Source organism: Phocoena phocoena, chromosome 18, assembly GCF_963924675.1.
Source record: "Phocoena phocoena chromosome 18, mPhoPho1.1, whole genome shotgun sequence".
Taxonomy (NCBI): Eukaryota; Metazoa; Chordata; class Mammalia; order Artiodactyla; family Phocoenidae; genus Phocoena; species Phocoena phocoena.
In genome coordinates this window covers 78,553,414-78,566,737 of record NC_089236.1, presented here as the reverse complement: position 1 = coordinate 78,566,737, position 13,324 = coordinate 78,553,414, and the positions used below count along the sequence as shown (strand labels likewise).

At 49.8% G+C, this 13,324-nt stretch overlaps 1 protein-coding gene across 4 annotated transcripts in view; it reads right to left on the bottom strand.

The window, feature by feature from the left end:
• Window positions 1-5,259, bottom strand: part of ARHGEF7 (Rho guanine nucleotide exchange factor 7) — a 124,241-nt gene extending 118,982 nt beyond the window's left edge. For all 4 annotated transcript variants that reach the window (XM_065896110.1, XM_065896111.1, XM_065896112.1 and 1 more), the window contains exon 1: window positions 5,095-5,259. In XM_065896110.1, the coding sequence (XP_065752182.1) occupies window positions 5,095-5,259 (165 nt within the window). The remainder of the gene's footprint in view (window positions 1-5,094) is intronic.
• Window positions 5,260-13,324: the final 8,065 nt, after the last annotated feature.

Below are 13,324 nucleotides of genomic sequence, written 5' to 3'. Positions count from 1 at the left end.
CTCCCACCGGAGAGCTCCCAGAGGCAGCTGCCCCTGATGAAAGGCCATCCTGCAGCCCTTCCCCCAGCGCCCTGCAAGCCCAAGTCACCCTGCGCGCGCGCGTGTGTGTGTGCGTGCGCGTGCGTGCGGGGGTTGTGTGTGTGTGCGTGCGTGCGGGGGGGGGGGGGTGCGTGCGTGCCAGCGTCCACACCATAGCACTTCCAGCGTGGCTCTCGGGAGATCTCTGGAGGTAGTCCCGATTTAAATTGATTTTAGGTGGGGTTATTCTGAATGAGCCCGCAAATGCAGTTACATGGGGCCTAAAACCCAAACAAGAATCACCCTGGTGCAGGGTCAAGATGGTACTTGAAAGTCACATGCTTCAAAGGCGGCTGTTCATCATGACAAAACGAGCCATTCTGAAACCTTAAGTCGTTTCATTAGAAGCACCTTAATACAGCCAATAATGCAGTTTGCAAACTTTAAAGGAGCCTCCTTAAAAAACACAGGAGGTCACGTGTTCTATAACTTTTCCCCCTGCGGGCTTCACCCGCGCTGCCGGGCAGGTATTTACAGCAGCCACAGGGCAGGGCGCCGGCTTCCAAACCGGCTGGTCCTGAGTGAGGCCTCACACACCACACCGCCAATGCTGACCACGTCCTTCTCAGGGCCGAAGGACCTAGAAAAGGCAAACTGCTCTCAGCGGACACTCAGAACTGCTGTCCGACGGCCACTGGGACTTCTCTTCCACCCCACCCCGCCCAGCCCCAGAATCCTAGGACAGAGCAGAAAGCAAGTCAGGAATCAATTAGGAAAAAGCAGTTTCTCCTTCCCGTGCTGCATCAGAATTCACTGATTTTCTGCAAGTCTGCGGAAGATCAGCGAGGACTGCCAGATCACAGTTTGGGGAAACACAAACCATATTCTAATCCACGTGTCAGAAAAATCAGCGGAGGCTGGGCAGCCCAGACGCAGGTCCCTCCAAGGCCTTCGTTCCTCAGCGCCCGTTCCCTCTGCCTGACATCCTGACATCCTGACTTTTGAGTTCCTTCTGCCCCACGCTGCTCGGGTTTTTTGGGGGTTTTTTTTTTGAAATTTTGAATTTTATTTATTTTTTATACAGCAGGTTCTTCTTAGTTATCTATTTACACATCGATACATGTCGATCCCAATCTCCCAATTCATCCACCACCACCCCCCCGACCACTTTCCCCACTTGGTGTCCATACGTTTGTCCTCTACATCTGTGTCTCTAATTCTACTGCTCTTGTTTTTATAGTTACGTTTTCTCCTGGACTAAAATGCTTAAGAACTTGTCATTCAATCTTTTTATCTCCAACAGCGCTTTGCACCCTGCAGACAGGTAAACACTTAATAAGTTGGTTTGGTTCCAACGTATCATCCGACCTGTTATGGGTTGGATTGTGACCCCTGAAATTCATATGTTCAAGCCCTAGGCCCCAGGGCTGCTGAACGTGATCTTATTTGGAAACAAGGTCATTGCCGATGTAATCAGTTGAGGTCATACTGGGGGAGGGAGGCCCTAATCCAATGACTGGTGTCCTTATAAAACGGAAGTTTGGACACAGAAGAGACCCCAGGAGATGCCATGGGAAGACTGGACTTGAGCTGCCCCAAGCCAGGAACCTCGAGAGGCCTCGGGGAGGCCGGGACAGAGCCTCCCCACCCCTGCCGAGGGGCAGCCCTGCCCACACCGCCATCCGGGACTTGTGTCCCCAGGGTGTGAGAGAATGAAGTTCTGTGTTTAAGTGCCTGGTCTGTGGTCCTTTGTTACAGCAACCCTAGGAAGCTAATACGCAGCCAACAGCTTAAACCAGTCTGAACACACACGCACACCCAGGGCATCTAGCAGGGCCAGAGGGCAGCACCTGATTTGTGCATTACACAAACACTGACAGATGGAGCGTCTCCTGGGCAGCATTTTACGGGTTACGGTGTGCTCTGTTATCCTGGGCAGAGAGAGAGAGAGAACCAGTTTCCTTGAGTGTTTCGTGGTGAACCAAGAAAGTTCATCTGCTGCAGTTACACGTAAAATTAAAGCAGCCTTGGGAATCCCCTGGCCGTCCAGGGGCTAGGACTCGGCTCTTTCACTGCCATGGGCCTGGGCTCGGTCCCTGGTCGGGGCACCAAGATCCCGCAAGCCACGTGGTGTGGCCGATAACTGACTGACTGACTAAATAAATCAAGCAGCCTTTCATGACTTCCATGATCTGAATGTGTCTTCCTAGTCGTACGGAAGTTGCAGAGGATGGAACATGACTGCCCCTCAAGTTCACCCCCTGTGACTAAGTAGCCCAGGGATGTTTAAAGTGTTAACTCACGAGCTCAGGGCTCACAAGCCTCCCCGGGGTCTCCAGCCTTCGTGTGTTTCTCATCACAGGAGGAATGACGGAAGCAAACAGTGTGGGCAGGTCAGCAAAACATCCTGGCCATTACTAGACAAAATCAAAGCAGCGGAGCCTCATACACGAGGATTCAGGAGACCCTGTAACACCCATTTTTCTCTCCCCTACAGCAGAGAACGTATCAGAACACAGCGTTGGCGATAACTAAACGTGTCTCTTTTCACAAGCCCCTCTCGTCCCTGGCTGACCTTCCACCTAAAGAAAAGCAGCCTGCACGAGGGGAACCTCAACAGAGCGCTTTTTAAAATGAGCAGAACAATCTGGACTGACACGAACCTGCCCTTCGTTCTTCACCCTCCTCGCTGGCCCTAAAGCAGAACAAACCAACAGAATGCATGAAACACACTACGACATGTTTTCTTAACAAGAGGCACACGGGAAACCCAAGCCACCTCAACACTTTTCTCCATTCTGCCCTATGCTATCCGCAGCCGAATGGGTCGTGTTACATTTTGTGAATTTGCAAGTTAAGCTGCAGGCTGCTTACATCTCGTTAATCAGTCTTCTGTGTGTTCACGTAGCAAACTGAGGTCAAGTTAAGAGCCTTTCGATTCCACGTGAATACTCGGTGAAGTTTCCAAATGTTCCTTTTTAAGGAAAAACGTCCTCAGACTAACATTCCCACATTCGGTGAAGGCTGTTCAGCGTGTGTGCTCTCTGGCAGACGTCATTCGGTGTGCAAGCAGACATCAGAAAGTTCAACTAAATAACTCTTCTTGGGAAATGGAAAATGCTCGTGACATTTCTAAAACCCAGGCTTTCTAGAGGTGGAGAATGGCTAACAGTTTACTGCCCAAACCTACCTTCATACCACAGAGAATCGGTAGCTCTGTCTCTAATTTGCTACTTTGACGTTGAACTTTCACTGTGACTGTGTCCCTCTAAACAAACCAGTTGGGGCTCAGGGGGAATAAAAGGGTAGCTACGCTATAAGAAGTTTCAAATGACCACAGTTTTAGAACATGTTGGGTTGTTTCAGTTTGGCTTCTGCAAATTAAACATGTTAATCATTCCTCTCTTTGTTGTTTCCGAGATGAAAGGAATGCTACAGTTTTCTAAGAAAATCTTTCCACATTTAAAAGAAAGTGATTATTGAAGTCTGCCAGTCAGTATGAATGCAGTTAATATGCCAAGTAACATATGCATTGATAATGACATGTTTTTATCAAACAGCCTCTGAAGTTTCTTAAAGCTTCACTTTTAGAAATGGAAGTCTTTCACATAAGCCTATTTTGGTGAACTTAGCATGCATTTTCAATGCCTTTCAACATCTGTCTTTTATTACCAGAGGTCCTGATATCCAGATGACAGTGGAGTATTCTGAGTGCCTGGAAATATAGAGCCTGCTCCTTATTCTTGTCTTAAATCATAATTTTATTGTGACATCAGGTTCATTTAGAAGCAACATTTTTATCTCCTGGACAGACAGGCAGCTATTCACTCTAAAATGCAGGTTCTGTTTTCATAAACATGTTCCTAAAACTAGTGGGCGTACACAATTCATATTAAATAAAATCTTTTCTGACCTTTTAAATGTAGTGCCAGAACATGGGCAACTTAGAAGTTTAAACAGTTTACTTTTTAAAGTCACCTAATTAACATTTTATTATTAGCAAATTGATACTGTGTGTTTCGGGCCAATACACCCCATTTAAAAAATTAAATAGTTTTTCCTAATTATGGTGCACTTTAATTTCTACATTTAACACCATTTAAGTAATTGTTGATCCTAAGATTATGTACTGGCAAAAAAAACTGGGATAAGACTGTAGTGTCTTTGAGATACAGGGATCCACCGTTTTAAAAAGCGCTCTCTCCGCTCGCCCCTGCTTTGTCAGCTGAGCCAGAGGAAAGCAAACTTGAATCACTCAAGAGTTGCAGCCAAGGTTCACCCTCCAGCCCCGAGGAAACCACAAGTCACAAAGAGGAGAAGCAGGGTCTGTAGGACTAGGGATTCTGTTCAAAATCAGGTACGAACCTGAAACTGAAATCTAGGACTTTAAGCCAGGCTTGAAGTATGCCAGGGTTTTCCAACCCTTGTGTCTGCCATCCTTTGGGCTTGGAGACATGAGCATTCTTTCATGGGGAGGGCAGTAAATCATTTCACAACCCAGCCCTCAGCTACTGATACATGCATCCTTTAAAAATGCATAGCAATTGGTCAATTAAACAGAGGGCGAAACTCTCGTACGATACCACCAACAAAAGCTGTTCAAACAAAGCCTGGGAGGACGCTTTGCACGGCGGTTTTCTGCTCAGGTCACAGAGAGGGGCGACTCCTCCTTCGGGCGGGGCAGAGCGGAGCTCCCCGTCCCTCCCGGCCTCCCCGGGGCCGTTCCCCTTGAACACGGCTCGGACCCCTCCCCAGCCGGCCCCGCACACAATGGCGCCCCGAGCGGGATCCCGCCACCGGGTCCTCGCGCCAACAGCGCGCCCCCCGCGCGGGCCGCGTTCCCGGGTCCGCGCACAAAGGAGGCGCGTGGGCTCCTCCGCGCCCCGCGCTCTCCCGGCCCGCGCGGCCACCAGGTGCCGGCGCTAGCGACCCCGCGCCCGAGCGCCTCCGCGCATCCCGGGCCGCGGCGGGGGCAAGGTGGGGCGCGGGGCCTCCAGCCGCCCGCGGCGCCCGCCGCCAGGCCTCCCAACGCCCCGGGCCTGGCCGCCGCGGGGGCACGGGCCGGGGGGCACTCACTTTCTCGATGGTCCCGGGCAGCAGGCGCTCCAGCAGCCTGCAGAGGACCACCCCATCCTTCAGAGACGCCTGCAGGAAGCCCTCCGGGTCCGAGATGGTTTTCTTGGGCGACTCCAGCACCCCCAAGGTAATGAGCCACGTAACGGTCTGCTCGGCGGAATTCATAGCGGCGGCGCGCCCGGCCTCCCCGCGCCGCGAGCCCGTCTCGGCGCCGTTCACCTCGGAGCGGCCGCGGCCCGGCCGGCTGCGCCCACCGCCCCCTCCTCCTGCTCGCCCATGGAGAGGCCGGCGACGGCGATTGGCTCGGGCGGCGCCGCGGTCCGGCCGGCTCGCGCTCCCTCGCGTGCGTCCTGGCCGACTGTCAAGTGCCTTTTCATTAGATGCACATGAACCTGCGGCGGCCGCCCGGCGCCGCCCCCGCCGCCGCCTCCCGGCTCCCAGCCGCTGCCGCCGATGACATCACCGAGAGGAGAAGAAAGACGCCGCGCTGGAGCGGCCCCGGGCCTCCCGGACCCCGACCCCCTGCCGCCCCGGCACCCGGCGGCCGCACACGCGCCCCCGCGCTCGGGCCCGCCGCCGTGCGCCCTCCGCGCCCCGGCCGGCTGCGCGCGCGCGTCCCCACCTGCGCCGCCGGGTGCCGGGCCTCCGCCCCAAGGGCCCGATGACCTCCAACAGGCGACAGCCCGCCGGCCGGGAGGGCTCTACGGGCCTCCCAACCCGCGGGCCGCGCGCGCCCTTAACGGATGGCGCCTGGCTGGGCCCAAGCGCAGCCCCCTGGGACGCGAGTGCCCGGCCAGGCTCGTCTCGTTGTCCTGTCCCTTCTGCTTCCTTCTTCCCTCCTTGGAAGACTTGGAATCCTTTCCTTGTATTCTTAATTCATGAGTGTTTAAATTATTAAGTGCTTCCCAGAATGCTCTTTTTATTTTTGCCGGTTTTATTTCAAGAGGTAGGGGGTGAGGGGAGCTGCAAACGAGACGCTTGCTTCTCTCCGCTACCTTGCAAGCCAATAATTACAGAACACGGTGATAATTAAGTCTGTAACCAGATGGGTCTAATTCGGGGAGGAATTGATTTTCCTGATACTGCTGCGATCCGTGGGGACGTGGACGCCCCGGAGCGCGGCGTGGCCAGTGTCACGTGTGCCCCCTGCCGGGAGGCCGGTCCACAGCGCGTGTGACCTCCCCGGCCGGGAGGGGGCCGCGGGCCCACTCTCCAGGACCAGAAACCTTAGAGCGGCTCCACTTTAAATTGAAGCTGATGTTTCAGACGCTGTCAGAGGAAGGTCAGGAAAACAGCAGCGCCTGAACTGGGTGATGATGGGGAAGGAAGGACTGTGAGAACAGCCCAGTCCTAACAGGCCGCTTGGCCAGATCGCACGGTGGGCAAGAGATGCGCAGTTGGAGACCCGGCTGCGAACCCACGCGAGGGCCAGACATAAAGCGCTCAGACATCCCACCGCCAGGCAAAGAAGAAGCTCCTTCGAACCAGGAATGACCCTGACACATGTACATGCTAAGGAAGGGAGAGAGAGTCTCCTGAAAGGAGGACCGCGAAGGTGTGCACGTGTGTCCGTTTGCTCTGCCCCGTACCCGAGTGCCTTTCCTGTTTGCTTGGCTGTGACTCTGCCCTGGCAACTTACAACAGCATTTGCAGTCACCCACAGAGAGCTTACTGTGTGCCGGGTGCATATATTAATCTCATTAGTGACAAAAGCTAGAAAACGTGAAGGTTTCAAAAAACAGAAGCTTAACTCTCCCCTTCCTCTGCTTGCTTTTGCAATCGTGAATTGCATTTATTTCCAGCTTCGAGTTAAGGTCCAGTTTCCTTTCCACGTGAGAACACAAAGTGATTTGAAGAGCAGTACGAACTCTGGATTATAAGGGCCACGTGTTCGGTGGCCACAGCTCCCGCTTCCTGAGCTCCCAGTGTCTCCCAGCGCTTGCTCCCTGCTTCGTGTGGCATAATCACGACGACAGCCTTAGGGAGTCTCTCTCATCGTCCCCATTTTACTGGTTGCACATCCCACAAGTGGTGAAGATGGACTCAAGCCTGGGCTCTGCAACTCCAGGACCAAACCGCCTCGCCCATTGTCCAGACCGCTTCCCTCTACACTTTCTGGGAAACAGGACGATTCACAGCTCCATCAAGTTTTGTGCCCAAGGACACTTTATCAGCAGAAGGGTATTAACCCAAGAGTAGCTGTTCACTGAGATTCCTGTTTACTCTCATTCCTGCTGAATTGGACACGTGATTTAGAATACAGTCATTACAATTCCAGATTCCATTAAATTAGGTCTGGCGCTTATCATCTGGTAAACAAGAGTAAGATTCAACTTGACTCAAGGAAATGGTCCTGCAGAAAGGCAGCTCTAGGGAGTGGCCTTAGGTGGCCAGTGAACCTGGGAGCCAGTCATTGTCAGAAGGGTGACCCAGAGGCCACCTGCTATAACTGGTCTTGGAAGTCCCTGAACGTTTTAATGCTTTATAGCGACTAGTGGCATTCTTTTACCTTGGATGTACATTTATTTCAAAAGAGCTTATTTGGAAGGTATTCTAGAAAGTAACATTGTTCAAAGCTAGGCGTTTTGGGGACTTCTCTGGTGGTCCAGTGGTTAAGACTTCACCTTCCAGTGAAGGGGGTGCGGGTTCGATCCCTGTTCGGGGAGCTAAGATCCCGCGTGTTCCGTGGCCAAAAGACCAAAACACAAAACAGAAGCCATATTGTAACAAATTCAAAGAAAGACTTTAAGAATGGTCCACATCAAAAAAAAAATCTTAAAAATAGCTAGATGTTTTTAAGGGTTTAATTGAGCTGAGTATCCAAGGTGAGCATTTGGTTAAACTTAACATTTTTCCAAGCTTCTATTACAGAGGACACGTGCTGTGGACGAGAACTCATTGTTCTGGTGGGCTGGCACCAGCTAAGGTTGTTGTCGGTGGAGGATTCTGGCCTTGCCTCTGGAGGCCCTTTGGCGCACCTAAGGATCATGGAAGGGCTCTCATGTCAGGCGTGTGTCCTTCGGTTCCCTCATTTCTCACGAGGGAACGTCAGCCTCATGTCCAGCCTGGCCGGCTGTTAATGCCTGATGGCCACGCACAGGCCATTGTTAGGGGTTCACCCACACATAGCCCCAAACCAGGAGCTACCCAAAGCTCAGCTGAACTGTGCTAACTCAGTTGGAGGACGGTGTTACAAAGATGTTAAAATCTACCCCAGCCTGAAGCCAGACGGACAGATGGCTGTTTACCTGGCCATCACACCCTGTAGAGTCGCTTTTGTTGAATTGGACCATCACCTAGATCGAAAAATGCAGCGAGAAGCAGTTCTATGAAGCTCGCTGTATCTAATGTAAGTATTACCAAAGGCGCTCAGTTCATCAGTCAGTGTACTATTTGTTTGGCACGTGTATGGTCAGATGCTAAAAGTTAAAGATGCAAGGCAGGAAAAAACATTTTCTGAACACACCTATGTATGAGCTGAGAAGTTACTCAGGACAGGAAGACATTTACAGATATAGTAATCATGACACGTAATGTCAACAAGACGCGTATCCTGGTCTGGGTCCTGGAGCAGATCCCGCGCCACCTTGGGTGAACATAGTTCCCTTGGGGAGTGATCCCAGGGAGGACAAGTGAAGAAAAGGAGAAAGTGACCCAAAGGTGTGCAGTGAGCAGCAGGGCTCAGCTCCCCCGGGAGCCTTGAGAAGCAAAGTGGATGCTGTATCAGTCAGGGTTCTCCAGAGAAACAGAACCAGTAGGATATGTATAAAGACATTTATTACAAGGAATCGGCTCACGTGATTACAGAAGCTGGCAAGTCGAATCTGCAGGTGGACCTGCAGGCTGGAGACGTGCAGGAAGCTGACGTTCCAGCTTGAAGACATCTGTTGGAGAGTCTTCCCTTACCTGGAGGAGGACTGGTGTTTTTCTTCTATTCAGGCCTTCAACTGATTGGGTGAGGCCCACCCTTATTGGGGATGGCAATCTGCTTTACTCAGTCTACCAATTCAAATGTTAATCCCACCCAGCTGTGGTGCCAGGGGTGTGTTAACAAGCTGGCTACCACTGGCGGCATGTGGGTTCCTCTGGGGCCCTGTATTAGATTCCTGCCGTGACCATAACAAAGCACCACAAACCTGGGGGCTCAAAACAACAGAAATGGATTCTCTCACAGTCTGGAGGCTGGAAGTCTGAGATCAAGGTGTGGGCAGGATGGATTCCTTCTGAGGCCGTGAGGGAGGACCTGCTCCAGGCCTCTCCCAGCTCCTGGTGGTGGCGGGCCATCCCTGACCTTCCTTCTTGGCTTGTAGATGCGTCCCTCCAATCTCTGCCTCTGTCTTCACATGGCATTCTCTCTTTTTCTGTGTCAGTGTCCAAATTTCCCTCATTTTATAAGGATACCAGTCACCAGATTAGGGCCCATTCTCATCTTAACTTGATTACATCTGCAAAGATCCTACTTCCCAATAAGATCACATCCAGAGGTACTGGGAGTTAGGACTTGATCATATCTTTTGGGAGAGAAAATTCAACCCACAATAGTACCCTTTGAGAAACCAGGACCACGCCTGCCCCAGACATATCCCACCAGAGGAAGGGGAGGCCAGGCTTCCTATCACGTGACATCAAAACAAGTACGAATTCTCAGAATCTCTCTTTACATGATGCTCGGATCCATGGGAGATTCTGGTGGTGTCATCCCGATCCGTCCATGATGAATCTCCCCGTCACTGTCATTCGTTTCAGTAGCTGTCAATAATTCCCTCCCAGATTCCATATTTCACTTGGAATTGCCATAGCTTGACATCCCTCCGATACTTAATCAGCTGGAATTCTGTAAAGAGGCCCTGTTACTATACAGATAGTTCCTACAGGACAGAGAAGATAAACGCTTATTTTCTGCGTTTACCAGTTTTCAGTGTCGTGGGTTGGTGCTGTAGCATCCTGCCAAGGAGACCGATGATTTTTGTAAGTTTCATTATGAATTATGGATCTTGAAAAACATACTTGATGCATTTCAGCTTATTTCCCTCTTCCTAGTTTCTCTTTTTTGTACTTTTGGGAGGTGCTTCTCCGGGAGTCTCTCACATTTCCGAATATCTGAGCAGAAGTAGTTATAGCTTTTGTTCTATCTTTTCAAGAGTGTTTTAGACCAAGCACCAAGCCCTTTGAAGATAGAGATATGGTCCCCTCCTGGGCAGAGGACAAATCTGCTTGCTGACCAGTAGATTAAAAGTAAGGTCTCCTCTGGGACGAAGTTCAGGCAGGTTCACTTGCAGTCCCTATAAGATCGGGGTTTGCTAAGCTGGGGTTCCTCAGCTGTGACACAAGCCCACCGTGTGTGTGGCGCCCACCTGAGCCCAGCCTGCATTGCCTTGGACTTGGGAGCAGGAGGCCCTGGTGAGAACCTGAGGCCTCTGCTGTCTGCCCTGCCAAGTCACGTATCCTTTGTCTCTGACCCGGGAGTCTTGTGTCTTCTGCCAGCGCCACGAAACTCTGGCTGAACTGTGTTAGCTTTTGAGTAGGTTAAAAATCCCAGATCCGTTATAGTTCTTTATGGTGCTTTTACTCATTTCCCAAGATTAGTTATCAATTACCCTTTTTTTTTTTTTTTTCTGAATATGGCTTTCACCGTGTCCCATGAGTTTTATTAGAAAGTACTTTCTTTTTCATTGCTCCCAAGAGGATTTGCAATTTCCCTTTTGAGTTCCTCTTTGAGCAAATCTTTCCTAGGAATATGGTTCTTAATTACCAAGAAACTGAGAGTTTGTTGGCCATTGACTGTGATTAGTCAGCTGAGCCTATGAATCTCTGCTTTTCAAAATTTGCCGAGATTTTAAACGTCCCATGAACTTAAAAGGATGCATATGCTCTGTTCAAGACATTATATACTTATATGTATTATGTAAGGTTTTTGTGCTTTTTTAAAAAGAACTTTTTATTCCAAAATAATTTTAGACCCACAATAGGTTGCAAAAATAGTACAGAAGGCTCCCAGGTAGCTTCACCCAGCTTCCTTCAAAGATAACATCTCACACAACCAGAGAACAGTTCAAAGCAAGGGAGTTGACATTGGTATAAGACTATCAGCTAACCTACAGACATTATTGGATTTCACCAGGTTTTATATGTATTTTTTGTATGTACTTCTGTCAACTCCACCGCGTGTGTAGGTGGTGTCATCACCACCACAATCGGGCTGCGGAACTGATCCGTTGCCACAGCAAAAGTCCCTGCCGCTGTCCCTTTGGAGTCACGCACTCCCCCGCTGACCTTTTGAGTCTTGTCCCCCGTTTCCTATGAGATACATCTAATTGGCAAAGACATAAATGTTAAGATCAAGTTTTCCCTAAATCTCAAATCACGCATTTGAGATGTTCAAAGCACAGGTTAATTGAAAAGTTTTATCTTTTTTTGACAAATTATGCCTTAAATCAATTCATAATGTTCATCTTTCTCTTGATTATTTCTTTTATCCTTATTTTCCCTGGATCTGATAAGATTTTTCCATTCCTGTTTTCTTGTACTTACCTGATGACTCTTTACCTATATCCTCATTTTCAACCTTTCTTTATCACTTTAGATTGTGTAAAGAGCATAAATGGGTTTATTTTTTGTGCCTCATTGACAGTGTCTGGTTTTTTTAAATAAGAAAATAAGTCCATTCATGTTTAGTGTACTGACTGATAGACTTAATTTTGTCCCTGTTATTTTAAATAAATTATTTTTCACTTTACTTTACTTTACTTTTCCTCTTCTATGTGTTTACCAGTGTGTTCAAATGGCTCTTCATTCCATTTTCTGTCCATTGTTTTCAAATTCAAAATTGCATCATAGATTTCCATTTAACAAATGGTTATCTTTCCTATCTTGGCTTGTAGTCAGGCTCGTATACCCTTACTTTTGTTTTTTTTTTTTTTTTTTTTTTTTTGTGGTACGCGGGCCTCTCACTGTTGTGGCCTCTCCCGTTGCGGAGCACAGGCTCCGGGCGCGCAGGCTCAGCGGCCATGGCTCACGGGCCCAGCCGCTCCGCGGCATGTGGGATCTTCCCGGACTGGGGCACGAACCTGCGTCCCCTGCGTGGGCAGGCGGACTCTCAACCACTGCGCCACCAGGGAAGCCCTACCCTTACTTTTTACGGTGAGATACCATGACACACTATTTCCCCACCAACACGCTCTGTTTTTTACCTGCTCACCACCCGCCCCATGAGATGAGACTTGGGGGACTTCCCTCGTGGTCCAGCAGTTAAGACTCTGTGCTCCCAGTGCAGGGGGCCCGGTTCGATCCCTGGTTGGGGAGCTAGATCCCGAATGCCACAACTAAGGATCCTGCATACTGCAATGAAGATTCCGTGTGCCACAACTAAGACCTAGCGCAGCCAGATAAATAAATTTTTTTTTTTAAAAGATGAGACTCGGAGAATGCTTGTGCCACCTCCTCTTCATCTGCCTCAACCCCGCGCTTTCACAGAGACCACTGGAGAGCTTTGCCTGCTCCCCTTCCCTTACCCCAACCCATATTTTGCAATCAGTTTAGCTATCTATTGTAGGATATACCTTCTTTTCCAGGAGTCTTTATTGAGCACTTGTATTACACACGTGGGCATGTGTGCGTGTGTGTCTGTATGTCACTGCTCATCACCACTTTTTTACCCCTCCCTTCATGCATTCTAAGGTTTGTGTGCTGTTGGTGTCATGTCTCAGATATCTACCTCTAACAGGGCACAGGTGATAGACTATTTTATTTCACCCATGCGTGTAAAAATACCTTTATCCCCCAACAGTGAATGGGATCTTGGCTGGGTATAGAATTACTAGGATGAGTCCTCTTTTGATCCTAGTATCTGGATGGAATACTACGGTGGAAGTATCCCATCCAGGTGCTCTCCCATTGTCTCGCAGCTTCTAGTGTTGCAGAGCGGGAGTCTGCTAGTCTGATCCTTTTATTCTCTGTAGGTAACTTTTTCTTTTGGTCTAGAAACTTGTAGGATTTTCCTCTTTATTGTTAGCGATTAGGATTTTCATCAGGATATGATCAAGGGGTGTGTGTGTGTGTGTGTGTGTGTGTGTGTGTGTGTACTCCACGTGTGTGTGTGTGTACTCTCCGTGCGTGTGTGTGTGTGTGCGTGTGTACGTGCACATGTATTTATCCTCATTCTTGCCTGGACCTTGATGGCCTTTTCAAACTCCTGACTCCCATCTCTCTGCAGCTTAGGGAAATCTTCTTA